The sequence below is a fragment of the Falco naumanni genome, chromosome 3 (genome assembly GCF_017639655.2).
Source record: "Falco naumanni isolate bFalNau1 chromosome 3, bFalNau1.pat, whole genome shotgun sequence".
Classification (NCBI taxonomy): Eukaryota; Metazoa; Chordata; class Aves; order Falconiformes; family Falconidae; genus Falco; species Falco naumanni.
Window position 1 is genome coordinate 16,636,051 of NC_054056.1, and position 27,703 is coordinate 16,663,753.

Consider the following 27,703-nt stretch of genomic DNA (forward strand, 5'->3'; position numbering starts at 1 on the left):
TTTGTGCCTGCTACGCGTCTATAGCAGTTTTAGCCGCAAATGATGGGAACGGCCGTTGTGCTTGAATCTTCTGTCAAAGGCAACGGATTTGCTCCAAAACAAAGCTCACAAATGCACAAGTTCATGTTCACTGTGGATGGCCAAGCACAGTGCAGTGCCCTTCTATCTGTATATATTATAGGACGTTTCCACTCTTGTTCTGTTCTTAAACTTAGACCATTTGTTACTTTTTAAATAGACTATTGAGGGGTTTTCCATACAAACTATGTCTCTGGAGCCTGTCCATGCAGACCTCTATACAGCTGAGGATTTAAAGGAATGAATTTCAGCTTTAATATTTCTGTCTCCGAAGGCTTCAAATGCAACTTTTAAAAAGATGGTACTACTAATGTCAAAAAGGGACGCAGCAATACCCTGCTGGTTCTTTTCTTAGTTGTTTGGATGATGGGGTGAGCAGGCCAGGCTGTTGTCTTGCACTTTTTCTGGCTCAAAATGAAGAAGTGCAGAAATACTAAAGCAGCAAATTGCAAAAGCGAGATGAGGCATAAGAGTTGTCTTCTGAATTCCCCTGCTTGAAATTACCTCATACTCTGTTAATTGCACGGTGCTCTGCCTCATTAGTTTCTCATTACAAACCATTTTATTGGTAATCTATAAAGATTTTGCTCTCTTCAAAGACGGTGCCCTGTCTCGTTGACTATAAGAGCAAGAGGCCAAGATCTTGCACCTACAGTGGGGATGGACCAAAGGCAGCTTTGTCAGAGGTGTCCTTGTGCTTGTCTTCATTCTTCTGTCCAGATCTTCACATTTGATGTACACGTGTTCTTCCCATTCGTACCACAGAGGTATAGGAACACTTATAGCTCCAATATCCATAACTGATGTTAGAGGACAAACTTCAGGTAGTTCTGTAGAAGTTTGGTGCGTGGGCTGGAGCTACTGACTAATTAAAGAGGTATTCTACTAATCATTGGTATTTAACTGTCCTGCTTAGCGTAGGCAGTAAATGAATGGCTCACAAAAGCAGACTTTAATTTTTTACTTTGCTTTCCAAATGCATAATCCCTTTAATCCTTCACTACTTGGAGGTTTTTGTTAATTAAATGGAATCTCTGCAGACTCAGTGATTCACATTTCAGGACAAATACGTGTACTTAACGGGGGAAAGTTGGCATAGGTCTCACTGGGCAACCTGAGGTTTAAAGTGGTTCTTTCAAGGTTATTTTGTAAATGAATGCGTGTTTCTTGGCAGTCAGCCACGTAGAATCTTCCCTTCACTCTTTAAGAGACAGATTCCAGTTTATCAAATAATTCCTGCTACAAGCATTAATTGATTTTCTCTGTGATGACTGACTGATTTTCTGACTGAACTTGACTGGACTGAAAAGCTGTCCCTGGGGATGGGAGTGATCAACAGGAGTAGGAATTAACAAAGGTGAATGAAGCAGATGTCAGATCTTTGTCTTCTGATTTGGAAGTTTACTGTTTCTAGCTACACTGGGACCAAGTAACGAGAGCAAAATCCTCTTTCCTGCGAGAATTGCAAGGGCAGATTTACGATATAAGAGTTCTGAAGAACAGTCACTAACTAGCCTGTTACTCCCACTCCTTTGCTACGTATGCATTTCTTATGAGTAAGGCTTGTAACAGACAGGACCAATTGGTTACTTCTGAGCAAATTCTGCAGCAGAGAGATGGAAACAAAACAAATCCACCTGTGCATGGACATGTATAGTTTCTATGCTTGGAAGAGTGGGATTAGGACCTGTATCACAAGGAGGGATCTATATCCGATGTGCTTGTTCTAGCACAGTCCTGTCTTTTTCTCTTTATGGTCTTGCTGCCACCTGTGTAGTTCCTTTCTTCTAAGGTGCAGAGGAACCACCTGGTTAAGAAGAACCCTCATATAGCAGGAGGTGAAGGACACACAGGACCAGGAGAGGAAATGCTGCAGATCTTTACAAAGAACAACCCTCAAAGTAGCTTTTAGGTGCCATTTGTGAGAGTTCTTCTCCAATTGAAATGATTCTGTGATTCCTGCTCTCATTTCATCCATTTCTCCACTAGTCCTCATGACAATCCTCCTTTCTTTAAGCTGGAGAGTGTGTGTGGGGGGGGGGCTGTTTCTGGCTTTGTAACTGCTCAGCTGTATTCTTGGCCTTTTCAGCTGAGGAAGTGGATTGCTTTACAAAGTCTTGAGCATGCATATAGGCATATAGTATCCCAGCCCAGGACCCATGTAGCTTTTCTAAAAATCCTCAACAAGACAAGCAGGATTTATTCTTAGAAGGAAATAATCCATTGCCAGCCACCATCTGTAGAAACAGGACAGTGCAAGAAGCCTCCAAAGCCACCCTAATTTACTACTCGTTCTTGCCACCTTACAATGTTATTTGCATGATGATCTCTTGCTGTGTCATTAGGAATGACTGGAAAAAGTTGCAGAAACAGTTATGCAAGGTAGGATAATTAGTACTGCCACAGCACAGTAAATCCTTTTCCGTTTCTGTTATTCCCTGAGGCTTATTTAATCCCTCTTGAAAAGCACGTAAAGGTTATGTGTTACAGCCTCTCTGTTTCACATGAGAAGTGTTCTGATCACAGCCTACCCTATCAGTAAGTGCAGACAGAGTGAGAAGCAGTGACAAGAAAATACGTTACTGTCGTATCTGCTGGCTTCCTAAGAGTGCCTGTTCAGTTTTCCAAACCCTTTAACTCTCAAGTTAAAGAGCAGCAGCCTCCTTTTCTTTAATGAGAAGTCTTAAGTTTGAGAGCACCATCAACCATCTTCTGTTGTTACACCTCTACAAGGTAATACACTTCCTGAGGAGTACCACAGCAAGTCAAAGAGATGCATTATTAAGGGTGGCTGTAACACCTGTAAATGGGGGGGGGGGGGGGGGGGGGGGGGGGGGGGGGGGAGGGGAATCTCTTTGGCTTTCTGATGGGACTGTAGCTTGGTAAGGCATCTGTGGTGCTGCACTGCAATGGTGCAGCTCCTGTGGGGTCAGTAATGTTTCTGTCCACTGCTCCTTTCACATACCTGTGCAGTGTATTTTTCTGTTCTAGTTTAAGAAAAATATGCTTTACTTCAGAAAATGTTGTTTTAGGCATATATGTACTTCTTTAGAATTGTGTTCTGCTCTTTCAAAGTTGCTCTAAAATGTGTATAAAGGTGCACCGAGTAAAATCTGGGGGGTTATTTCTTTTGCTTTTTTTGCCTACTTACAGGCCTGTATAGTGTTCTTTTCCGGTTAAACGGTTTATACTTTTTCTAAATTTAAAGTATCAAAATAGAAATACTGTGAATATTAGAAAGATTTTTTTCCCTAATGTAAACATTTCTCAAGTCTATAGTGTTGTAGCTAAAGGTAAATTGTCTCTTTCATCTTTCCATCCACCTTCCTCTTTTTTTCCAGGATTGTGTCTAAACCTGCCGAAATGCTTGTGTACAGGAGAAAAGTGAGCTAATGTAAACTGAGAGTTGCTTTAAAACTGACTTAAATGGGGGAGTTGGACATTTTATTTCAGTTTTGAAGTGCTTTGTTTAAGTTGGGATTACGTAAACTGAGAGCAGATTTAACAGGTTTAAGGTACGCTATAAGTCATCCTTCAATTGAAGTAGGTGTCTTTGTATGGGGTTTTACACTTGGTAAATGAAAGAAAACCTGATTTATTTTCTTAATGCAAATGGGTTACACAAACAGGAGAGATTTTTCCCTGATTTCAGTGGGTGTTCAGCTGGCAAGGGTTGGGGTTTTTTTCATTAAAATACAATTCAGTTTGCTTCAGGGTATCGCAGGAGTAGCCTGCTGCTTTAACTGGCAGGTGCCCAGGATCTGGAAGGTGAAAGGAAACATAGTAGGTGATATCATAACAAGCTGTTGCCAAATTGAGGTTAGAGGGAATTTCCATTTTCTTTGTAGATGGTATTAAAAGTTCTTATTTACAGTGAGGGCAATGACAGTATCCAGCAGCATTTTTCATGCCAGTTGCAGGGACAGAAGGATGCTCAGCCCTCTATTCCTGATGCAGGGCTAACACAAAACCTGAGGGATGGAGAACCTCCTTGGAGAGACTCTGGAGAAAGCACCGTATTGGGGAAGGCTTGCTCATAGCTGAGAGGAACCAAGGTAATACTCGGTGACAGAATACAACTTTGTGTAATTTTAATAGTGAAACTTACCTTGACTTTTGATCACCTGTTTAAAATGCAAGCAGAGTGGTGCAAGTTGCCTGTTCAATACTCTTTCCTATGTGTTAAGTCCGTTCCAAGCAGACCATGTCCTGTGAAGGTTTTTGCATCATCAGTGTTAGTATCAGAACGACTGTTGGAGAAGGCTATGAAGGATCTGATAGAAAGACTGAAAATAAGAAATTATATTCTGCTTTTAAAAAATCATAGGGTGTTTAGGTGTTTGCGAGGAGCTGTTACAGTTTCAGAGTCTCTGTCATCCAAAAGTGTCGGGCACCGAAACACAAAGCATGTCTGCGGAGGAGAGGGAGAGCAGAACAGGAAAACAGAAAGCCTTTTGCTGTGAACCTTTTGCTTTCCTTAGCACACAACCCTTGCAAGAAATGATGAAGCCAAGACATGTGACAAACACAGTTTTAATTAGCAATGACAATAACTGTGCCAGGAAATGGTGCTGGTTCTGGAAGCAATAAGAAAGCAGTGGGTTCCCCTCCTTAAACTTATCTTTAAGAAGGATTTGTCTCCTTTTTCCATGCCTTCAGAACTCTGCCTGACATCACCCGGGCCTCTGCACACAGTCTGGCTAAGAGGATGCTTTCTGACTTCCAAGAAAAACAAATGGAAATGCAAAAAGCTTGCATCTGACCTGTTACCTCATCCTCAGCCACCTGGGCTGCCCGAGAGTCGTCATGGCATTCCCAGGTTCTTTTTGCTTGCTACATAATAAATTAAAAAGACTGTTGAGAAAAAGAGACGTTCACAGAAAGCAGACAAGACCTAGAACTCAGAGAGTTAGAAGGATGGATCTGCATTATTTCAACATGAACTGGTAAGTTTATCCAGGTATTCAAGAATCTGTATGTTCAATAAAAGCTCCCCATGCAGCCGAGATGCATGTGATCTATGGAGGCTTTGTCATCACCGAAACGCACTGCTCCTCCCCAGCCTGGTTCTGTTACGGGCACCAGGCTTTGCTCCCCACCCCCCGCCCGGTCACCAACAACCAAAGACATGGGGCGCAGTTTCTTCCCCTTCGCCCTCGCTGGATGAAGGATTTGCAGCGCTCGGTGTGCCCACAGGTAGGCTGTTGTCCTCTGTGTGAAGAAAGAGGCGAGTTCAGGTACAAATCCTGCTCAGGATGCTTAATTCTGATGACAGTGCTTCTTTTAATCTTTAATCACAGTAAGGTCCCTAAATCTTACTGTGCAACATTTTTTACAAAAACTTGAGAGAACAAAACATCCAAAAAACCTGCCTGTGGCACCCGGGATGACCGAGGTCAGATGCCAGTGCTATTCCTGCTGCTGTGCCTTGGATAGTAGCTGCTCATCAAGTACCGAGCTGCACGTTATCTAGCTTTGACTGCAGTTTTATTAGCTGATGTGGATTTTTTTAAGAAGACAAAAGAATAATTTTAAAAGGAATAAAGGAAATTACAAATGGGTGGCTTTTTTTGCAGATGCAAGCATCCAAATGCAATTAATTGATGAGTCTGCCCATTGCATTTCCATAGCATACTGCCAGAAGCGGTTTTACAGCTGTCTGCTACGTGCATAATGAAAAGGAGGATGTGAACAAGTTCTTCAGTATTAAAAAAAAAAAAAACCAAACAAAATAACAAGCCTCTCTATGTGGGGTCTAGAATGGGAACAAGCTTCTAATACATCTGTTCTATGTGATCACAGTGAAGGTAAATTACACAACAGACAACACTGAATTATGTGTAAGGAAGTGCGCAATTCTATGGCTGTAATTTGAGTTCTTCATAGAAAGCCACAATTTGCAGAACTTGAATCTGGTATAAATCTGAAAACTGCAAAGCACTCTAACTAGCTGAGTATTTACAATGGTGCTGCTATGAACTGTAACCTCTTGTTCTGGTGCTCGGCAGCAAACCAGATTAATTCACTGGTATCTCTCTTCAGTTCGGTGATGGTCACAGATGCCAAGGCAGGCAGGAGCAAGCCCGCGCTGCCGCCTGTAAAGCACCCTGGTCTTCCCTTTGCATTGGTGCTGTGATTTATTTCACTTTTGAAAGTAACATGTCTTTTGGTCTTTGCTTTTGGGGCTTCTCGTTGCTTATTTATAAACACATCTGCTTTGTAGATGTAACTGCCATATTTCACAGAAGTGTTTCCCTTTCCCTGTGTCTGAGGCCAGGCGATGTGCGTTGGGGTGAGATGCAGGCATATCTGCATTTGTTTGACAACAGATTCTTGTGCCAACAAAATCTGTTTTGTCACTAATTGAGGTTTCTGCACTCTCAAATGACAGAAGTCACAAGTAGAATTACCCACATAGTCCTTTGATTGAAAGGAAGATTGCTCCTGACATTTTATTCAGGTGTATTTTCTGTCTGTGAATGACTCCTTGAAACAGACCAGAAAGCCAGTTTTGGTCTATGTGTGCCCCTTATTCTCACAAACCAATTTGCACTTATTTAGGATTTTTAGATGTTTCCCCCCCTCCACAGGCTTTGTTTTGATCCATGGGAATGTTATGCTGCTCCTGAAGCTTCAGCATAAACCAGCAAAATCAAACTGGGACAAGCACTGTAATGAGCACCTCACTGTTCAGTAAATAGATTTACTTCTGCTTTAGGTACAGAAAAGGAAAATAAGGGGTTTGCACTGTCTTCAGAGCATTTCCAAATACACGCAGAATGCACTAAGAAAATATAAAATTCCAACTGCTCCCTCTTTGTTTCAAGGAGAAAATGCCAGATGTTGTCAGTTTTTACAGGATGTGTACAGTAATTCTCACCCTTTACATGTGGATTAGAAACTAATCACAAGCAAGGCTGTTTTATCCTGTCTAAGACATCGCCCACTGGTGCAAAGGTTGCTCTCTGATTTATAAATAGATTGGTGGCTTTTCATGTGTCCCGTTCATGTCTCTAAGTCTGTGAACTTTCGCTTAATTCTCACAGTTGGAAGTACCAACAGAGAGGAGAGGAGACTTAGGCTAGGGGTAAAAAGAGATTTATTTTTACATAACTTCACAGTTCAGGCTTCAGTATTACATTTATTTTCTCACATGCTGTTTTACATTTACTTGTATACAAGTTTATCAACATGTGTAAGTGTGGTTTGGTGAAAATAATCTGTTAACCATCATCTTTTGCTGGATGGAGAGAGGGGCTGTCATTCTCCAAATACGAGAATAGCATTCTCTAAGTTGAAATCACAGAGGGGAACATGACGCTTTACGTGACATATGGGTGGGTTTTCATTCTATTTTTTTAATAATATTTACCAAAGCAATAAAATATAATACTTGCTTTTGTAAAAGGTTAAAAATGGTGTTGTGCATGCCATGACTCAAACATGTATCTTTAAGACCAAAGGTGCATTAATTGATCAAAGAGACAGATACAGTGTCTGATGTTAAAATCTTTCCAACCTCAGTTACAAAAATAGCACCAGAAATGTATCACATCTTCGTATACCACATCTGCAACGTGCATAGTATGTTTACAGCACCTAAAAGATCAAAGTGGAATGATGCAGGACTGAAGGTGGTGCGGTCCAGCTGCACAGTAACCTGTTTCTGAGATCAAGTCAACCACAGCTGCTCTCAGTGTTTCCACTGCCTCTTACGCCAGTCAGTGTAATACAACAGCAGATGCAAGCTGTTACGGAACACTTTGCAGCTCTAGATTTTTATGCCTTCCCCTCTCCCACGTGCAAGGAGGCGTGCAGCGGCCAGGCCAGGTACCTGCTTCTAGGGCTGATGGGACCTGAAATCAGGTCTGGCTGTATTTGCACCAGAAACCCAAGGCTGTTGGGTTTGAGCCAAACTTCAGAAGCCACAGCTCTAGACGTAAGAGGATGGCGGGTAGCAGCAGTAGCGACTGTGAGCGTCACACGCGGCTCTACTATGCACTACAGATCTCCTTTCTAGCATCAAATGCTTTCAGACCGCATGTAATTGTGACTCAGACACCATTTGTAAGAGGGACCAGAAAGCCCTTCCATTACTGCTTTCAAGTGCAGTACTACTTTCTATATGTAGTATCAAACACCGCTTCTTAGAAATATGGTTCCTAATCCTAGAGGAAGGAAGTCAGCAAACTAGATCTTTGTATTTATTTCTTTTTATTTTTTTTTTAAGAGATGGAAAAGTGGCTGAGCTATTTAGTGCTCCAAAATTCATAGATTCTGATACCTTCTCTATTTTTTTAAAGAGGTTCTTGTTCTGTACTCCAGAAGGAAATTCATACATGGTTGACCTGGACAGTCCAATTCCTAGTTCACCAAAAGATCTCTGCATTCTGTGGATTTGCCATGGTCCTGATATTCACCTTGTTCTTCCTCAGGAAAGCGGCAGCTGCAGGCATCATCTTCCTGCATTGACTGTTCAGGTGTGGTATGCACTAAAGAAAAAGATCAAACGCTCACTATCTGTTGTATGTATTTAGCCATCTTATTTCATCCTCCCTCAGCCACAAGCGCAGAAGTCAGAGAGAAAAATCCTTCCAAATGATTCAATAATCTGAAACTATTCCTCTACAGCATGTATATCTGATAAAACTAACTTGTCATACTTTACTTTCCCTAATGCAACAGGGGCGGCTAGTGCTGTTTGCCACAGGGATGAAAGGAAGAGCAACATGGAATCGTTAGATTTTTGCAGTAATGCTGTTGTCTCCTGTATTCAGAATTTTGTGAGAAGATGAAGCCCTTATCTCTAGGAAAGGGCAGAGCAAGAGAGAGAGAGAAACCCAAACAAACAAAAATCCCAACTATAAACAATGTTGGATGTAATTCCACCTCATCTTTGTGCTGAACTCTTGAGCCTCCCCAGGGCTTATTGGCTGCCACTGCGGCCGAAGCCCACAGGCGCGCACCGCAGGCCACGCACACTGCTGCTGAGCAGACAGCACGGCACAGTGCTATTGCCACCCGTGCCAAGGATGGTACTTGGACATAATAAACTGAACTGACCCTTAACCAGTTCAGCCAGGCTCAGCTGAGTTTTTTCACCTCCCATGCATACTTCACTTCTATGGATATGCATGCAGTTAACCTCCAATGCTGGCAGAACACCCACAGGTAATTAAGTGCTTTCTGCAATAAAAATTCCAAAACTGTTTTCCTTTCAGTTGCTGTTTCCAATTTACAAGGCCAAAACGTGAAGCTATCTGCAACTATCTATCCTTGACAGACACTTAAAAACCTGGTTTCAGGATTTCTGTCTAGTTTCAAAAAGAAAAATTGAAGAGTGTATCTATCTTACTTTTCTTGAAGATGGCGTGTAGTTTCTTTTTCTGCCAGATACTGAAGCATACACACAACGGTAGCAGGAACACTACACACAGCAGCCCAGCTACAGCAAGAGAAATTCTGAGCATGTCCATCTGGATGTCCTTCCCTAGGAAGCAAACAACATTCTCTAAGAAGTGTTACAGAGCAAAATCCTACTGCCCTTGGATTAGCTGACAGCTTTGCCTCCAACTCTGCTTCTGGGGAAGTCTGCGACACCAGAGAGGGACAGAAGAAAGGACCTTGCTTCAGCTGGTAACTGAATGAGCTACAGTATGTTCCACAGTAGGTTGTCAATTCTTTTGCCCTGTAAACAACGTTATGCAATGACTCACCTGGCACAGGGATAGAAAATGGAATTGCAGGAGGTGTGGTAGGCAGGGTAGTGACTGAAGTGGGATTATCTGAAGAGTGTTTGCAAATGACATCTTTTTCTGCAGTTCCAGGCACCAGGACCTCGTTTGCAGAGCACCTGAAAGACATTTTTAAAGCAAAACAAGGAGCAAGGAGGGGGAAATCCAGAAAAAAAACCCAAAAACACTGAGGAAAAAAATCCAGTTAAGTGCAATACCTATAGCATTTATTTTGAGATTACTTACTTTGTCCAGTTTTTACAGGAGCCACTGGGCTGATCGTTAAAAGTTCCGTAGGGGCAAGCCTGGCAACCTTCGATAGACAAGGATGGGTAAACGTGTAGGAGATGAGCGTTTAAAACAGCGCGTGAAACATAATTTTTGCCTGCTTGTACAAGGCCTGTGCCCCCCGCTCACAGAACTGCTGTTCCTTAAGCGGCTCTGAGCGGGCAAGGCCAGTGTCCCCCCATCACCCGCGCAGTGCTGGGGTACAGCTCCGCGGGCTTTGGCACAGGCGCCACCAACCCCGGTTAACGTTAGTTCCCGGGTCGGTTCTGTGCACGCTGGCGGCAAACGAGCCGTCGAGCAAAGCGCGGCGGGGCTGGGGGCGGGGGCCGGCGGGGCTGCCCCCGGGTCCGCTCCCGTCCCGCACACGCCGCTCAGCACCAGCCTCTCCCCCGCCAGGCCCGGAGCCCGGTCGCTTGCGCGGCGCCGGCGGGGGGGCCGCCCTTACCGCTCCCGCCGCTCTCCCTGCCCGCGCCGCAGCCCGGGTCGCAGCGGGCGCAGCCGGCGCCGCCGCAGCGGTAGCCCTCCTGGCAGGTGCACTCCGCGTCGCTGGTGGAGGAACATTCCTTTAAATACTGGAACCGTCCTGGAGGGTGGGAACGAGCCGCAGGTCACCGGGGCGCGCCCCGGGGCTCCCGCGCCGGCCCCGCCGCGGCCACAACCCCGCAGGCGCGACGGCGGCTCCGCACCCGCCCCGTCCCGTCCCGCCACAGCGGCGCACGACCCGCCACCGCCGGGAGGCAGCCGGGGGGCCGCGCACCGGCCCCGCCGCCGTCGCCCGGTACCTTCGCACTTCCGACAGAGCGTGCAGCCGCGCTGTCCCGCCACGCTGGAGAAGGTGCCGGCCGGGCACTGCCGGCAGCCCGCGGCCCGCCCGCAGCCCGCCGCGCCCACCGCGTAGGTACCTGCGGGCCGAGACACGGGGTGGCTGCGACGGGGCCGCTACCGGCACCCCCCCCCCCGGGCCCGGCCCGGCCCGGCCCGGCCCTCACCCGCGGGGCAGGCGGCGGCGCAGGGCAGCGCGGCGGCGGTCCCCGGGCTCAGCGCCAGCGCCAGCAGCGCGGCGGGCAGCAGCGCTGGGCCCATGGGTCGGTGCGTGGCGGCGCGGCCCGGCCGAGTGCGCGTGGGGCTGCGGGCACCGGCCCTTAGGGGCCGCCCCCGGGGCCCCGCTGCGTCAGCCCGGGGGCGGCGGGGAAACCCCGCGGCCCGGCGGGGCTTTCCGGTCCTTTGCACCGCCCCGCCGCGACCCCCGGCGCTGCCGGGCAGCGCCCGCCGCCCGCTCATCGCTGCCGGGCAGCGCCCGCCGCTCCCCACCGGGGCTGCCCGGTGAGTCCCGCGCGGAATCCCCGCGGCGGGGCGGGGGGGTGCGGGGGGCACCGGCTGGAGCCGGGGGGGCAGCCCGTACCGGCTTGCCTGCAAACGGCCCGACCCCGGGGCCGCCTCGCAGACCGACGGGGGCTCCCACCACCCGGCCCCTGCGGCTCCCGCACCGCCGCGATAACGGGAGCACGGGAGGCGCATCCCGAATGCGTGGCAGTTGGGGACGCGGGGGCAGCCCCGGCAGGGCAGTGCCTGGACCAGCCCGGGAAAGCTCCCGCGCTCCTCCGGTGCCCCGTGTTTTGCTGACTGGCTGCATGCCCAGCACAAATGAACTCCAAATCAAATATAAGAAGAAATGCAGTTTATTATGGTACAGTATCATAAAGGAAAATACCGTTTGATGTGATAAAAGGAAACAGTACTAGTTCCTGTGCACAGTATGATAAAAGAGCGATAGGAGCAAAGCATCAGTTCATTACTGCGAAGCATCACAGAGAGTAAGAAAAGGAGACCTCACCGATTGCCACCTTGATGGCACCCAGGCCCACCCTGCGGCTGGAAGCTCCGTTGCAGCTGGTGCCAGGAGTCTCTTGGGAACTGGGAAAATTCTTTCACGGTGCATCCGTCCACAGGTGAGGCTCCTGGCGCAGTCCCCTGAGCTTGCCCACTTTTATACTTGGTGAAAAGCAAAAATAGTTTATGCACCTAGTGTATGTCAAGTTTTAAGTCTAGGCTAAGCGCAGGCACGCACTGTAAGGCTCACACAGGCCAGGGACGGCGGCCAGATGACGGAGAGCCACAGAGTTACTGTCACAACAGAGTCACACATGATATTTATTGTCCGGATGGTCCCGCTTACATCTTCCTTGTTTGAGGGGTTCAGGACAAACCCCACCTGCTCATTCAAGTTGTCCTTGAGCTCCCTGTCCAAGTTACGTGATTCCTAAGACAAAGACTTTTTGATAAACAGTAAGCAATGGAATTTTCACCACGACCTGGGCTGGAGCTGCTCTGCCAGAGTTCTGATGGCCCAGTGCCTGGGCCAGGGGCTACCTGCAGCCCTGGGCCCCTCGGGCTTCTTCGTCTGTCCCCCAAACCACGGGCACTTCTCCCTAAAACCAGGGGAAGCCCTATCCCGGAGCTGGGGGATGCTCCGGGCTGGGGGGCTGCAGGCAGGACGGGGGACGAGCAGCACTCGGTTCAGTTCTGTAGGTGCGGGAGCTGCCCGAGGGTCAGCGTGGTTTCAAGGTACCTGAAGGTGCTTAATTACCTGGCTGGTAATTAGGCACCACGCAGCCGCTCGCTCACTCTCCCCTTCACCCAGAGGGATGCGGAGGGCACTCGGAAAGGAATGTGAAACTGGAGGGTTAAGAACAATTTAACAACTGAAATAGAACAAGAATGGAAGAACAGTAATAGTGTTGATGACAATAACAGTTATAATGAAAAGAGGGAGGGGAGGGTAAAATCCACGGAGAAGGGGGGGAAGAAAACAAGCGATGCACGGTGCAGCGGCCCAGCCCCGCTGAGCCCCAGCCCGGCGCCCCGGCCAACCCACACCCGCCCCCCGTTTATATACCGAGCGTGACGCCCCGTGGCCAGCCGGGCTCAGCGGTCCCGCCCGTGCCTCCCCCTCCCCGTGTCCCCCGGCGCGGCCCGGCGGACCGGAGCGCCCCGGGCCGGTACGACCACCGGACCCGCCGGCGCGCTGCCAGCGCCTCTCCCCCCAGAGCCAACGCGCGGCCCCACACCAGCTACGAAGGCCATCAGCCCCCCTCCCAGCCGAAACCGGGCCGGGCCCCGGCCCCGCGGCCGCGCTGCTGCCCGGGGCCGCGCTCCGAGCCAGCCCGAGGCACCGGCGCGCTGCGGGGGCCGGGCGGGCGGCGGCGTCACGGCGGCGGGAAGGCGGAGCCGCCCGGGGCCGCCCAGAGCCGCCTGCGCCTCGGCCGAGGTGAGTCGCCGCCGCCGCTCCGGCCGCCCGCGCGGGCCGCCCCGCAGCCCGGCTCCGGCCGAAGGGTCCCCGGGGACGGCGGACGGGCGCGGGGGCGACGGGGCCGCGGGCCGGCCGGGGGGGGCGCCCCCTCACAGCGGCGGGCGGGGCGGGGCGGGGCGGGAAGGCCGCGCGTCTCCGGCGGCCTGTGCTGCTGCGGCCGGGGCCCTGCCCGCGGGCCTGCGCCTCTGCCCTGCGCCCCCGGGGCTGGGGCCCTGTGCCCCCCTGCCCTGACCCCCCGCGGCCTGGGCTCTGCCCGCGGCCCGGCGCCTCTGCCCTGCGCCTCTGCCCTGCGCCCCCGGGGCTGGGGCCCTGGCCGCGGCCCGCTGCCCCCGCTGCCCCCGCTGCCCCCTCTGCCCTGTGCCGCCGCGGCCAGGGGCTCTGCCCACCCCGTGCCGCTGGGGCCGCTGGGTTCCACGCTGCGCCAAATGGCGCCGTGGCCTCCTCTAAACCCAGCAGTGTGCAGGGCCCCGGCCGCCATCCAGGCTGGCTGAGCTGATGGCCCTTAACATGACCCTGGCCGCTCGTAGCTGGCTGCTTCGTCAGGGCGCTGTGATTTTTTTAAAGCCAGTTTTCTTAGAACTTCTGATTCAGAAATGTGCATGTACCCACGTAAGAGGATACGTTTAGCTCAGAGGTTTGAGACAGCCTGTGCATATGCTGGCACCAAGAGGCAAGTGGAAGCCGTATTTACTGTGCGTAGATAGCGTGTCAAAAAGTGGCTGTTACGTCTGTGTAACTTGGTTCAGCCTTCTCGGAAAACAGCCTGACCCTGTCAGCATTTACAGCGTGACAGCTATTTACATGGGCACCCACATAAAGAACCGTTCTAACGCTGAAGAATTTGTCAGTGTTACAGTAAATGTCTTAAGGACAGTAGTGAGACACTGCATTTTGGAAAGAGAAAAGCTTCCAGGACCAGGTGCCTGTTTGCATCTAAAGAACTAATGAGAGAGAGGGATACAAACTATGAGCTAAAGTATTTTTCTACAATGAAAAGCAAATACAGTATTTCTGCATTGTGGCTATTCAGGTAGTGTGTTGCTAGTTTGTCAAATTCATACGAAAATTAATTTTGCAGAATCAACAGATACCTTCAAGATGAATTATTAAGAAGTTTCAGGTTGTCCTGAAGTTACACGTAATACCTATGATTTAAGTGTACTTCTTCACTTGGCCCTGTGTTGACAGTACATCAAGCTGCCCATGCTGAATTAGTCCGCTTGGGCTGATTCTGCATGCCGCAGGACCTTCTACTGTGTGTTACTGCATTCTAGAAAGAGCATCTTTCTAAATGAGGCTAACAGCAGGGAGTGAACCTGAAAACAGGTGAAGTTGAAGCAGGATGAGGGGATGGTTTTCGTTTGTGTAGGCAACTAAACATGGATCTCATTTTATGAGGAGTTCCCAGGTGCTACGTGCATTTCTGGATGGAAAGGCCCTACACAGGGAAAAAAATCCCTTTCTTCATAGAGTGGATGACCTGTGAAATGCCTTCTCACAACACAGATGCTCTCACAGGCACCTGTCAGACCACTATGAGTTAGCGTGTATTTTACGTGATGTAGTTGAAATTACTTTAACCTTCAAGTGGAAATTTGGCCATTCATCTTAACTTGAATTTAGAACACACACACACACCAAAAAAAAAAAAAAAAAAAAAAAAAGCCTTGAGCCTAGTTTGTTCCATTGCTAAATTCTGTGGTCTGCTCCCCCGTCACACATGTGCACAGACGTTTCTCCCCCACAACATGATGACATACCCAGCAAATCTATTGCTGAGGTTTTGCAGGGGCACTGGGCAAGTCACTCTAAGTCACGGGAAACTCTTCATGAAGCCTGCCGTGTGGAAACTAAATACCAGGTGTGAGGTCAAAGCTCATGCAAGCCCTTTTTACAAATACTGGCCTGGGTAGGAGAGGTGTCAGTAGTCTGGGTATGAGCGAGGGTGTGCAAATTGAAAGCAACATGCCACCCACCTTGAACCCTTCTCTGTGGCAGACTTGCATCATGTAAAGTCTTGGTTAGGCCAGGCTGCTTGCTTCCCTTGCTGGTGCTGATGTGCTTGTGCCTCCCACTGCACAAATATCTTAATCCCTTAATATCATAGTGCATTCTTTGTAAAAAGCTTTTTAGTTAAGTGGGACTGCTGTGAATATTTATTAAAGCTCGTGGAACCATTTTGAGAAGGCTTAAATGAAAGATAATGCAAATGACTCACTGTTAAACTTCAGCATTAGGAAGGATTTGTATCGGGGGGTTGCCTTCTAACCACATTGTCTCTTTCTGCCCACCTCAGCCCATCCCTTCACGACCATCTCACCTAATAGCAACCCCTCAAAAGTATGGCCTCGAAAAGAGCATTGGTCATTCTAGCAAAAGGGGCAGAGGAAATGGAAACTGTAATCCCCACTGATGTTATGAGAAGAGCTGGGGTGAGTATACAGACAATGAAAAATCCTTTTGTGGGTGTTTGGTCAAGGGAAAGTCTTTGCCTCCAGTTGGTGTTCGTTGCTAGGAGTTCAAGGTGCAGTCTGTCATGTGAGGTGAAAACTTACTTTTGCCTTCGTACTGGTTAGCAAATGTTTGTGCCAGGCCCCAAATAAGCATGCGTGACAACTGAATTGGGGGCAATAGATAACTTTTAAAAATAGGAGCCTGATGTAGACTAGAGCAGAGGTTTCAAGCAAATCTTAGCATGTCAGAAAACATGGCTACTCCCATGCATAGTAACAAGAAGTGATGTTTTTGTAGGGATCTGAACAGCTCAGTATGTTACAGCTTGTGACATTATTTAGCTTTTCTTCAGCACCTTTTAAGATTCTGTTATTAACTAGAATTCTTTCTGGTGGTATTCCTCATGCTGTTTGTTACTTTTGCAGCTGTAGTGGTACACATTGTTATCATCTGATTAGGTGTGAAAATAAGATTTTAAATAAATGCATCAACTTCATGTGTATAGAAATGGCTAAAACAAAAATGACCTTCTCCCACCACCTTTGTCATTCCATTAATGTACTCCCCATTTTGCCTGCCATAAGAAACAGAAGCTTGTCTGCTTATTTAGTGAATGCGAGCTGTGCCATGCACATCTATGGTATTGTGACCGGGCATCTAAAAGTCAAGGGAGAAAACAGAAACCATAAGTGGGTTTGATAATGGCTTGAGCCTGCAGAGGGACTTTTAATTCATTATCAGATCTCCTTAGTCTGGCTCTCCTGGGTTGTATTGTTTTCTTTTGTTTAAAACCTGTGGGATCAGATATTCTCTAAATGTCCTGTTCAAAAAGTTGAACTGTTAGAGGTAAATTTGTTGATTTCCAGATATCACTGCTTACCTTGTGTGTTTGGACTTAATCATGGTTTGGGGAAGCTGAAGTGTTCCGTTCTGAACAGCTTTCAGCATTGCTTCGCTCATTCTGTGTACTACTTAAGAACAAACATAGAAGAAAAATGCCCTACATTCTTGACTTGTAATGATACGTGTATTCTTCCGTTAGATCAAGGTGACTGTTGCAGGCCTAACAGGAAAAGAACCAGTGCAGTGCAGTCGAGATGTTTTCATTTGTCCTGATGCCAGTCTTGAAGATGCCAGAAAAGAGGTTGGTCGTCACCCTGATCTGATATAATGGCCGACATAGCTTTTCTCACCGTTTCAGAGGTGAATTTGGGAAGCTTATGCGTTACATTTAGAAATAGGTTGCATGTTATGTTGGCTCTGTGCAGTAGTGAATCACAGAACTGCACCGCCTGCAGTGCTCCTCTTCAGTCTTGTCCCGCTTCATAGCGTGCTAGGATCAGACAGATTTCTTAATTCTGTACAGGTATTTGTTTTTGCAAAACATGAAATGTAGAGCTTTAGTTTGTGCATTAGTTGGCCCAGCAAAACACCATGAGCTGGAACAACTGAAAAGCTGCGGTGGGAAGCTAAACAATGCTATGGTTAGACCTGTACAGTGAGGTTGGAGCAAAACCACTTGTCCTTTCAGCAAACAATTGGCAGCTCTTGCACTGTAACTCTTAATGCACTAGGCTTAAAAGTTCCGTGACAGACTTTATCAGCAATAGGCTCTCTCTGGAATAGGAAACAGTATTTTTTTCCTTAACTGGCACTGGTTGTGTGATGGTAAAGTGTTGTTTAGTGGAAGAAAAGGTAGATCCCTTTGCTTCTCACTCGACTCAGTGTCATGGTTTAACCCCAGCCAGTAATTAAGCACCACGCAGCCCCTTTTTTTTTAATCTCACTCCCCCCTTACCCGGGGGAGGTGGATAGGAGAATCAGAAAGGAATGTAAAACTCGAGGGTTGGGGTAAGAACAGTTTAACAATTGAGATAAAATAAAAACAGAAGTACAATAATAACTGCGGCGAATGAAGAGACGGGACGCAGCTTGATGCAAGCAAATGTCAATTTATTGTACAGAAGCACGAGGTTTTATAGACTTTCAGAAGCTGCGCGTTTTAAACTAATTGGTTCTTGAAGCTAAGCCTTGCATACTAGGCAATCCCTCATTGGTGGTTAACTGCCATCAATTAACTGCAAGGTGTTATCTTTCCTTGGCGCCATCCGTCTCCCACTCCCCTGTGCTCTGTAAACATGCCTCATCATGTTAATTGTTGTGTCTATTCACACTCCTCGTCCTCCCAGGGTTCGTGACCTACAAGCTCGAGCACATTCCCCTCAGCTAACTGATTGCCATGCATGGTCCTAGTTTGCAGACCGCTCCTGCATCTCCCCCTTCCTGTTGCACAAAAAGAACCTTTGAAACCGAACGAGTAAAAACAAGGTATAAGTAATAGAACAAATAAAAAAGCAACTAAGACATATTGTCAGTGTCAAAATAACCCACTGTCTCTGTTCCGTACAATTTTACAATTTTCCCTTTTTTGTTTTTGCACAGCTAGTACCAGGTTTGCCATGTTCTGCAGGGCCCTTGCAAACATGACAGCAACCAAGGTAATAGCAAACAAACAATACTGCCAATTGATTGAATGAATGCCAAAAAGGCTGAAATTTTCTCAGATTTTGATAACATGTTGCTGCAATGGGGCGCCTAAAATCCACGCAGCGCATACCATCAAAATCCTCACAGCCATATCCTTGAACCAACAACAAAAAGCAGTGGCAATTTTGACTCGCATTCTTAACTGCCTACCAAACAAGGTGATTTAACTCTAATGCTTTCCCTGCTGTTACTCCGGATAAGAGAAGAACCACTGCAATACGTTCCCATCATAGCCTCCTACTACATTAGCATCTACAAAAAGACAATTATCGACACTCAAAGTGTAAACAATATCATCTTCTTTTGGATTAACATTATACATAGGTGGAAAGGCACACCAAACAAGAACTGGTTCAGTCAAAAAGTTCGAAACATAGCATGCCTCCTCTGAACATACCTCTGGGGTCATTCCCTTCATTCCCTCTCTTTTTTATGCAAAGAGAAAAACTTTTACCGTAACAAAGAAGCCCCTATTTACATCTCTGAGCCCGGACGCAAACCGCAGCTGTATGCTCCACCAGGCTCAGGGCAGAAATCATTCATGCAGTTACGTAGCTATATATCTCTACAAGCATGCAGACACCTATGAAACACTAGATAACCATGTTTAGCTTTCCTCCTCTCCTTCACAACACCTAGCTGTTCTCTCATCTCTTGTTAGGTCAGCCATTCCCCATTTTCCTCTCCTGTATATCTCTTCAGACATTCTCTATCCTCCCCTTTTTTGCTTGTTAGTTGCAAGGAGGCAAAGGGTGTATGTAGCTGGGTGACCATGACCTGCTTTATGTTACAATCAACTAAACGCTGGATACAGAAAAAAAAGCATGGGAGACCTAAGGCAAACGTCACTAAGGTGGTTAAAGATAATTATAATAAATCCTGTAATACTTTTGAGTCATGGCCCAAAGTTTCCCAGCCGTGAGAAGAGACCAAAGGCATCCCGCCCCTGGCTCTGTTGCAGATCTTTGTTTTAAGGCTTTTGAGTTTTGTATACTTTTGTAAATTAATTCACAGTGGTCACTCAGATTCACGTAACACATCCTATCAAAGTCTTCACACTTGTGTCCCTGTGCTAATAATAAAAATCAATAGCAACTCGGTTCTGTAGCAACATATGATGGACAGAATCAACATCTGTTAATAAGCCAGAAAAAAAAAAAAAAAGAACAGTATTTGTAGTATTACTTTGTTTAGCAAGCCAGCAGCCTGATTTACTAAGCAAGTTAAGAGCGTGTACTATTCTTACAGAAGAGATTAGAGAAGCAAAAATCTGTTATGCTGCATTCCAGAACTCAGCCTGAGAATTACAGTCTGCTGTGAGTTCTGCGTTACAATCATTTGACACATGTTGGGGTTGCGATTGTGAAAGCTGCCCATTTACAATTTTCATTGGCATTATCACAGCTAGTTGTTTTAAAAGCATCCCTTGAGCTTCCTGATGTTCGACTTGTTGCAAAATATTCTGAAGCCAATCAATCAAGTTAGTATTAAAGTTAGCGACTCTCTAGGACCCTGCAAGACTGTGGCAAGACTCCCCATCCTGACTGCCTTAATAGCCATCTCATTCATTTGCAAACAGTTGTCCCTGGGATACCTTGCCTGAGTCACAGAATCGGCACAGTTATTTTTCTCCAGCCAACTGCTCATAGTTAACAGCAATTCCCCGATTAAGGTTTTCAATCAAGGCCACTACACATAGCTCACAAAAATCAAATAACCACATCATATACTGTATCAGTTAGTACCATACAAAGCAATGACTTCCAATCATGCAGTGTGAGCGTATAAGGCTCTGCCATCACTTCAAGAAGGGACATAGCAAATGTATTATGAATCCTCCCTTCCCGCACTGCTTTGCTTAACCCTTTAACAGCCTCGTATTGCACAGGCTGCCACTCTGCAGGTTGATTTGTCTGACAAAATACTGAACATGCCATAGCGACTCCCAAATCCCATCACTTAAGTGTTTCCCACTTGCATTCCTGCCACCAGTCCCTCAGATCCCTTTCACCCTCCCCAAAAATACAATCAATGCATCAGGAGAGACGAGGGGGAGGGGGAAAGGTCTAGCTCCTTTTCCAGATCTATAGGACCTGGATCAAAAGGTTTATCAGTGTCAATAAAATCATTGTCCGAGTTGTCCTGTTCCCGTGCTTGGTCCTGTGTTGTGAGGGTCGCTGCAATCAGTGACAGAAGCTTTGGGGGCAGAGGAGGTGTGGACGGAATCGCCATCACTGACTGTGTCTTGAGAAGAGTCGCGCTGTCGGTGGAATTTACAGCTTCCTCTGGTTTAGCACCGTTAGTAGAATTAGTCCACACTTGGCAAAGAGTAGTCAGAATTTGCCACCAAGATGCTAAATGCATTCCCGACACGGAGCTCCCCTCCGCGGCAGCATCATACAATTGGCTGCTGTATGTGCACACTTTCATTCTTTCAAAGTCTCTAAAGTTTCTTGGCTGCTCACCTGTCTCGATGAATACAGGTGTTATCCTCGGGGTTTAGGTTGTCCGCCTGGTCCAGACAGCAAGACGATCGTTCAGCCAAGCCGTCTCCTCCGGAACACGGCCCTCTTCACGAGCTGTCTTTTTTATCGACCAGTTCCGTCCTTATTCTTCCAAGGCTTCGGAACACCACCATAGGGGTCACCATTTGAGGAAACTGAGGCACGGACTCCCTGATCTGACTAGGAGACCCTTCATGAGTCCATATACGTCTCTTTCTGGGGACGAACCCTGATTCCCCGTTACGGATTTCCCACAGCTCACCTCTCAGCTCCGGAGGGATTTCTGGCCGGCTCCCGCTTCCTTTCAGCGGATCATTCAAAGTTCTGTGGGATTCGCTGCACGTCGCTCAGATAGGCGATTCGAGAGCCCTTCACGTTAGATCCTTAAACGCATCACGTCGGGGTCACCAATTTGCGGCGAATGAAGAGACGGGACGCAGCTTGATGCAAGCAAATGTCAATTTATTGTACAGAAGCACGAGGTTTTATAGACTTTCAGAAGCTGCGCGTTTTAAACTAATTGGTTCTTGAAGCTAAGCCTTGCATACTAGGCAATCCCTCATTGGTGGTTAACTGCCATCAATTAACTGCAAGGTGTTATCTTTCCTTGGCGCCATCCGTCTCCCACTCCCCTGTGCTCTGTAAACATGCCTCATCATGTTAATTGTTGTGTCTATTCACACTCCTCGTCCTCCCAGGGTTCGTGACCTACAAGCTCGAGCACATTCCCCTCAGCTAACTGATTGCCATGCATGGTCCTAGTTTGCAGACCGCTCCTGCAAATAACAATAATAGAATGAAAAGGAGGGAGAAAGGAAGAGGAATGAAACCCAAAGAGCAGGGAGGAAAGAAAACAAGTGACGCATAATACAATTGCTCGCCCTCGCTGCTGAGCGATGCCCAGCTGGTCCCCAAGCAGCGATTAGCAGCCCTCACCAACCCCTCCAGTTTATATACCGAGTGTGACATCCCATGGTATGGAATATCCCTTTGACCAGTTGGGGTCAGCTGTCCTGGCCATGTCCCCTCCCAGTTTCCTGTGCCCCTCCAGCCCTCCTGCTGGCAGGGCCTGAGAAACTGGAAAAGTCCCCGACCCAGTACAAACGCTACCCAGCAACAACCAAAAACTTCAGCGTGTTATCAACACTGTTCCCACACCAGAGCCAAAACACAGCACTACACTAGCCACCAAGAAGAAAATTATCAAGCTGGTTTCAAGCTGACACTCAGCTGTAGTGGCCTTAAAAGAGTGTGATGTATGTACCAGCCTCTGTTCAACAGAACAATTTCATCTTTTGTTTGTTTAGGGGCCTTACGATGTTGTGGTCCTGCCTGGGGGTAACCTTGGAGCTCAAAACTTGTCAGAGGTAAAGTTCTGGTATTTTAACGCTTCATGGGCATCCTCATGAGTAGTGGGGTGGTCCACACTGCCTTAGAAATCCTGCAAACTCAGTTCAGCATCTGAAAACTCTTCTGAATGAATCGGTAAATTTAATTGTCTTAAGCCTTCTTGTGAATACACAGGTGGGGCAACTGGGTAAATTCTTGGACTTGAGTACCTAGTTAAGCAACATAAAAATGCAAGGGTGCTCTGTATTGTGGGAAAATCTCTGTTCATAATCGCATGGAGATGAAACAGTTGCAAATGAAGATTTAATTCCATGAAATATAAAACAGGCCGAACCCACAGGACTCTTTTTCCTTTGCTGAAGTATTCTGTCTGTGGTGCAAGGCTGTTGTAGTGGTGGCATGAATACCTTGTGGAAGGCAGGTGGACAAACAAGTTGATTTATCAGATAGGATTTAGATGGTATCGCACAGTGTGTAAGCCCTGGAATACGAGACAAATATCCCATATAATCTTCTTAACAATGACAGAGACTGTCTGGAGGTAACTCATGAATACTCTTTCCTATTTGTCTTGTGAAGTTTTTGAACAACAACTTTCTATGGCCGTGGATTAACCAAGCTTCTATGCGGGCCAAGTATTTCCTTGCAGTTCTTTCTGATTTCCTTGCTCTTTCCTTGTGGAGCAAGTATTTATTGGTTTCAGGTTTTCTCCTTAGTGTTTTGATTGCCCTCTGTCCTAAGGCAGGATGGAGAGTTGTCAGCTGGTTTTCTTTGTAAAACTTGTTCATGAATTTGCAGTGGAAAATATTTCAAGTGTGCTTCATATAATCAACCCCAAACAATGACTGGTGATATGGTTTCTTCATACAGTCTCCTGCTGTGAAAGACATTTTGAAGGACCAGGAAAGCAGAAAAGGCCTGATTGCTGCTATATGTGCAGGTGGGTTAACAAGGCGTCTTGCTTTGTAAAGCATTTGGATATTTTGAAAGGGTGTGCACACAGTTTCCAACCTTAGAAATCTGTATTCCTGTAATTTAGTAGCAGGGATTTGTACTATATATGCACCCATCAGCGTCTGATTTTTTTTTGTAAATTTAATAGCAGAAGAATCTCAAATGTTGTGAATGCTTCATCCTGCCAGTTCTGCATGGTACCCAGTTCTTTCCAATCAGTTGTGTTACTGTCTTTAAAATAAAAAGTGAAAGGTAACGTGCTAGGATTTTTTACAAAATACTTGCTTATTCTGGTGATCCTTCTGCAAGGACACAGTGCTGGCAGAACATCATTGGTGTAAATTTATCTCACGTCACCTCTCCTGCCCTTTAGCTTCAGAAGGGAGGCTGTAAATATAGAATTACAGGCTCACCCTTCGTCATCTGAGTGGTTGCAGAAGATGGAATTGCTCTGAGCGTTGTCTGTGTACATATTCTGCACAGCTAGGCACCCAGTTCATTCCTGTGTAAGATCTGTATGTAAAAAAGCAAGATGAACAATTGGCAATGCTCCCAGCTGAACTGAGAGGCTGGCCTTGGTACCCGTAGCAGAGAAGGAGGAGAGGTGATGAGTGTGGAAAAGCGTTTTTGTGGAGTGTGTTTTCACTTTTGTTTTCTGGTACATTGCTGGGTTTTTTTTTTTACTTTTGTTCTTCAGTTAGATGCCATGCATACAGAGTTGTGAACTTTCTTGAACTTGGCAGTGGTGGTCTTCCACTTCTCTATCTGTATCTCTTGCAGAACGATGGCAAATCCACAGTTGCCCAATAAAGGCCTTTACTTGTAATCAGGGCAGTTCATTTCTTTAGGTATAATGATTCTTAGAGCTGATTCCAACTGAACACAGAGAAGGTTATTTCCTGGACTATATCTGAAATGAATTAAATGTACAGAAATGAAACTCATATTAGGCAAATCCTGCCTTCGGTTTCTTTTGGAATTTCCGTAAGGATTTTCTGTCAGATGACCTAAGACTTCTTGATACAAACTCCTTCCTTAAGTCAGACCAAGGAGGAAGTATGAAAAGAAAAGGGAAAGACTGTGAAAGGCAAAAACTTGGCAGTTAGCCTGTGATGTGTCTAAAATACTGCTTGGCACACAGTTGCAACGTACATGCAAAGACTTCCTTAAATGAAATTTTGTCTGTTAAGTCTCTAAGTTCAAGGCCTAATGAGGTCGTAAAGTAGTTGTACCTAGGTGATGTTCAGATTGAAACTTGGACTTTTTGTTACTTTAGTTTCAAGCAGTTTTAAATAACGTTACCTGGAAATGAAATGACCATTGGTCTCGACTCCTTCAAAGGCAGCACAGTCGTTGGTGGGACAGCAGCGTGAACTGGGCGTTACCTAAACCTTCTCTTTTCTTCATCTGTGTCTCTGCGCAGATCTGTAACAGAATGAGAGAGATGATACAGCTGTGTTCTTTTTGAGGCTTTTTTGCTTCAGAGGTAGGGCTGGCATTGGTTTTACAAAAAGTAGTCTGTCACAGTGAGCTTTGGCCCCTTGAGGGCCTAGTGCCTGAACGTGCATTCTTAGAAGTGTTTTTAGCAGAAAACAGTTCCTCACTGGTGTAACCTTGTGTCCCTACAGGTCCTACGGCCCTGCTTGCACATGGGATAGCGTTTGGAAGCAAAGTCACAACACATCCTTTGGCCAAAGATAAAATGATGAATGGAGGTATGTAATGACTTTTGTAAGTTTCTCTTGAACCCCTTCTCAGAATGTTAGGGTTTTTTAGCTGAACCCCTGATTTAAAGAAAGGAAAATAGCTTTTGTATCTTATTTTGTATCTCTGAATTTCCTTAATGCTTTCCTGAATGTGACCAAAATTCAGCTGAGTATGCTAAGGCTGTATTTCTAAGTCTGTTTAACCTGAAAATACACGGCTGTACTAACATTTTCATCCTTGGGGAAAATATGCCGCTGGTGTCATACTAGGAGCATTTTTGCCCTTCTCTTCTTGAGGCTGAGCCATCTCTTGCCCCTTTGGTTCTTTGCCTCAGTGGTGCCAACAGCAAACCCCAGTAGCACCTTTCCTGCTCTCCCATGAGCAGTGCTTTGGTGCTATGAGCAGCTGATGTGTCCAGTCCTCTTGCTTGTACCTAAAGGAAGTGGTTGTGAAGCACTAGTAGGAAGTCATTCTGTGAACATTAACGAGTCTGAAGGCAAGCAGGAGATGGCAGGGTTCCTCCAGTTTCCTCTGCATGCATTTGGAAAAAAGAAAGTTGTGAACAGCTATACAAAAGCAGTCTGACTTCTGAAAGTAACCTCGCGGAAACTGACAGGCACAGCGGGTGCTTCTTGATGAGCCTGTAGAATCAGAGGTGCATTCCCACACCACGTGAATAAGCTGCCAGAGCTCCCTGCGGGCCCTTTTCCTCCCTGAGGACTGCGGGCAGTGATGAGCTGCTTGGTTCCAGAGGGGCAGGGGTGCAGAGCCCGAGGCAGGCCGGGCCCACGCAGGTGGTGGAGGTGCCTTCAGCAGAGCACAAGCCGTTCAGCCGCGCTCCTCAGCCGCTGTAGCCTGCGGGCAGCGGGAGGCAGTGCCCTGCGGCAGGCAGGTCTGCGCTCTGCAGCAGCTGCGGGCACTGTGGTGGAGACTGACCCTCTTTCTGTTGTGTGTCCCCCCAAGCACACTACTCCTACTCTGAGAGCCGCGTGGAGAAGGATGGGAACATCATCACCAGCCGCGGCCCCGGTACCAGCTTTGAATTTGGGTTGGCCATTGTTGAAACGCTGATGGGGAAGGAAGTGGCTGAACAGGTGAAGGCACCCCTAATACTGAAAGACTGAAATCCTGGTGTGGGACAGGGAGTAGGACAATTTCAGGTAGAGAGTCTTGTCCTTTGTAGAATGACTGTAAGATGCACTCTTGTAAATAGAATTTCATTGTGGGTGAGATTAGCAATTGTACTTGTGTAAACTGGGATACCTTAGCAAACCAATGCTCTTTGCTTCTGGAAAAAGATCCTGTTAGCAAATGGCTTCATCACAAAAAAAGTAGCCAGCATCTAATAATCTTACTTAACGCTTGGATGGCATTTAAAAATCACATGGGAAAATGTTTGCTGAGTAAATAAAAATGAAGCAACCCTGCTTGTGTGTTCTTTCTTTGTGTGTTTTTTCCCAGCCCGGCCCTATGAAACCTTTTTACCCCTAATGGCTAGCAACGAACTATTCAAAACAACTTCTGTCTAGAATCTCGCACGGTTCTTCTAAAGTATGAGCTGAAATGAGAAGGTGGTCAGGCACTGGAAGAAGCTCCATGGGGAAGTGGTCATGGCCGCAAGGCTGTCAGTGTTCAAGAAGCATTTGAACAAAGCTCTTAAGATACGTGGTTTGACTTTTAGCTTGCCCTGTGGTAAGTCAGGAGTTGGACTTTATGACCCTCATGGGTCTCTTCCGACTCAGGATGTTCTGTGTTTCTGTGACATAGATTGTTAAGTTGTAATTTAGAATATTTTGTTTCCTGTATACAAATAAGGCCAATAACTAGTATTAATTCTAAGGCAGCATGGAACTAAATTAAAAGTGGGAATATTCTTACCTTGTCAAGCACCGTAGAGTTCCTACAGCTAGCAGGTTGTCTGTGATAGCTTTGGAATTTTTCTACATTAAGTGGTTAGAGATCCATCGAGCTATGTAGGCAGCTAATAATCAGCATAAAGCGGGAAGTTTGGACTTAGTAGTTTGCTGCCAGTAGCAGCGCTTGTTTCTGCTTGCTATAAATCGGAACTCGCCACAAGCCTGGCTTAAGTGAGCATATGTCAGTCTAAACGAGTTGCTGGACAGGTCACTGGAGGATGTAGTAGAGCTATAGCCCCATGGGAATTAAGAATTCGGGATCGATTTTTGTCTTTGTTGCCTTTCTCTTTGCCACATAACTGTGCTGTTACCTGGCTCTGTCAGCAGTCATGCTTACAAGATGGCACCTCACTGGGCTCTGGAGTTACCATAGCATCTGGAGACCTGCTTCTGCATACGTCTCAAGTGTACAGTCTGAACTTTAGAAAATGACTGCATAGGTGCCTTTATGATTGCTCATTTTAATGGGAAACAAGTTCATTCTCAATTACTGCATTTTGGTAATGAAATACATAGGGTGCTTTTGAATACAGAATTAAGAAATGTCTCTACATTGTTAGTATCTACTGGAAGAACTGCTTTAGCTGTATGCTCTGCCTTTAATTTGTTTAGGAAATCTTTCATATGTTTCTCTAGCTTTGAAATATGCTCAAGATATGCAAAAAGTCGTAATCTGTGTAAGACTGGACATGTTTGTTCGTTAAATCTGCACGTCTAACTGGTATTGCCATGCAAATGTAAACCAAATGATGGAAAGATCCTTTGTCCTAGAATCTGGAATAAACACTTGGCTTGTAGATGGGCATGATTCAGAATACAGGAAAAGCTGTGCATTCCTAGGCTGTAGTACTGCTTTATAGC

General features: G+C 46.7%; 2 protein-coding genes across 2 annotated transcripts; one reads left to right on the forward strand and one right to left on the reverse strand.

The window, feature by feature from the left end:
• Nucleotides 1-7,278: 7,278 nt before the first annotated feature.
• On the reverse strand, nt 7,279-11,261 carry TNFRSF9 (TNF receptor superfamily member 9). The gene is made up of 7 exons (XM_040587666.1): nt 11,090-11,261; nt 10,883-11,002; nt 10,546-10,683; nt 10,059-10,125; nt 9,795-9,931; nt 9,434-9,568; nt 7,279-8,570 (listed from the first exon to the last, which is right to left on the reverse strand). The coding sequence occupies exons 1-7, from the start codon at nt 11,181-11,183 to the stop codon at nt 8,443-8,445; spliced, it is 819 nt and encodes a 272-aa protein (XP_040443600.1). The 5' UTR covers nt 11,184-11,261; the 3' UTR covers nt 7,279-8,442.
• A 1,981-nt stretch (nt 11,262-13,242) lies between these two features.
• PARK7 (Parkinsonism associated deglycase) lies at nt 13,243-26,353 on the forward strand. Its single transcript, XM_040587667.1, has 7 exons — nt 13,243-13,368; nt 15,707-15,842; nt 16,907-17,008; nt 22,223-22,282; nt 23,136-23,205; nt 24,848-24,934; nt 25,890-26,353. Exons 2-7 carry the CDS (start codon nt 15,753-15,755, stop codon nt 26,048-26,050), a joined length of 570 nt encoding a protein of 189 aa, XP_040443601.1. The 5' UTR covers nt 13,243-13,368; nt 15,707-15,752; the 3' UTR covers nt 26,051-26,353.
• The last annotated feature ends 1,350 nt before the right edge of the window (nt 26,354-27,703 follow it).

Excerpts from the sequence above, each read along its gene's own strand:
- PARK7 (XM_040587667.1), top strand. The coding sequence starts at position 15,753 with ATGGCCTCGAAAAGAGCATTGGTCATTCTAGCAAAAGGGGCAGAGGAA. Across the intron at positions 15,843-16,906 it reads ATGTTATGAGAAGAGCTGGG|ATCAAGGTGACTGTTGCAGG; the intron begins GTGAGTATACAG and ends TTCTTCCGTTAG. Across the intron at positions 17,009-22,222 it reads TTGAAGATGCCAGAAAAGAG|GGGCCTTACGATGTTGTGGT; the intron begins GTTGGTCGTCAC and ends TTGTTTGTTTAG.
- TNFRSF9 (XM_040587666.1), bottom strand. The coding sequence starts at position 11,183 with ATGGGCCCAGCGCTGCTGCCCGCCGCGCTGCTGGCGCTGGCGCTGAGC. Across the intron at positions 10,684-10,882 it reads GCTCTGTCGGAAGTGCGAAG|GACGGTTCCAGTATTTAAAG; the intron begins GTACCGGGCGAC and ends CCCACCCTCCAG. Across the intron at positions 9,569-9,794 it reads ATTTTCTATCCCTGTGCCAG|GGAAGGACATCCAGATGGAC; the intron begins GTGAGTCATTGC and ends TTTGCTTCCTAG.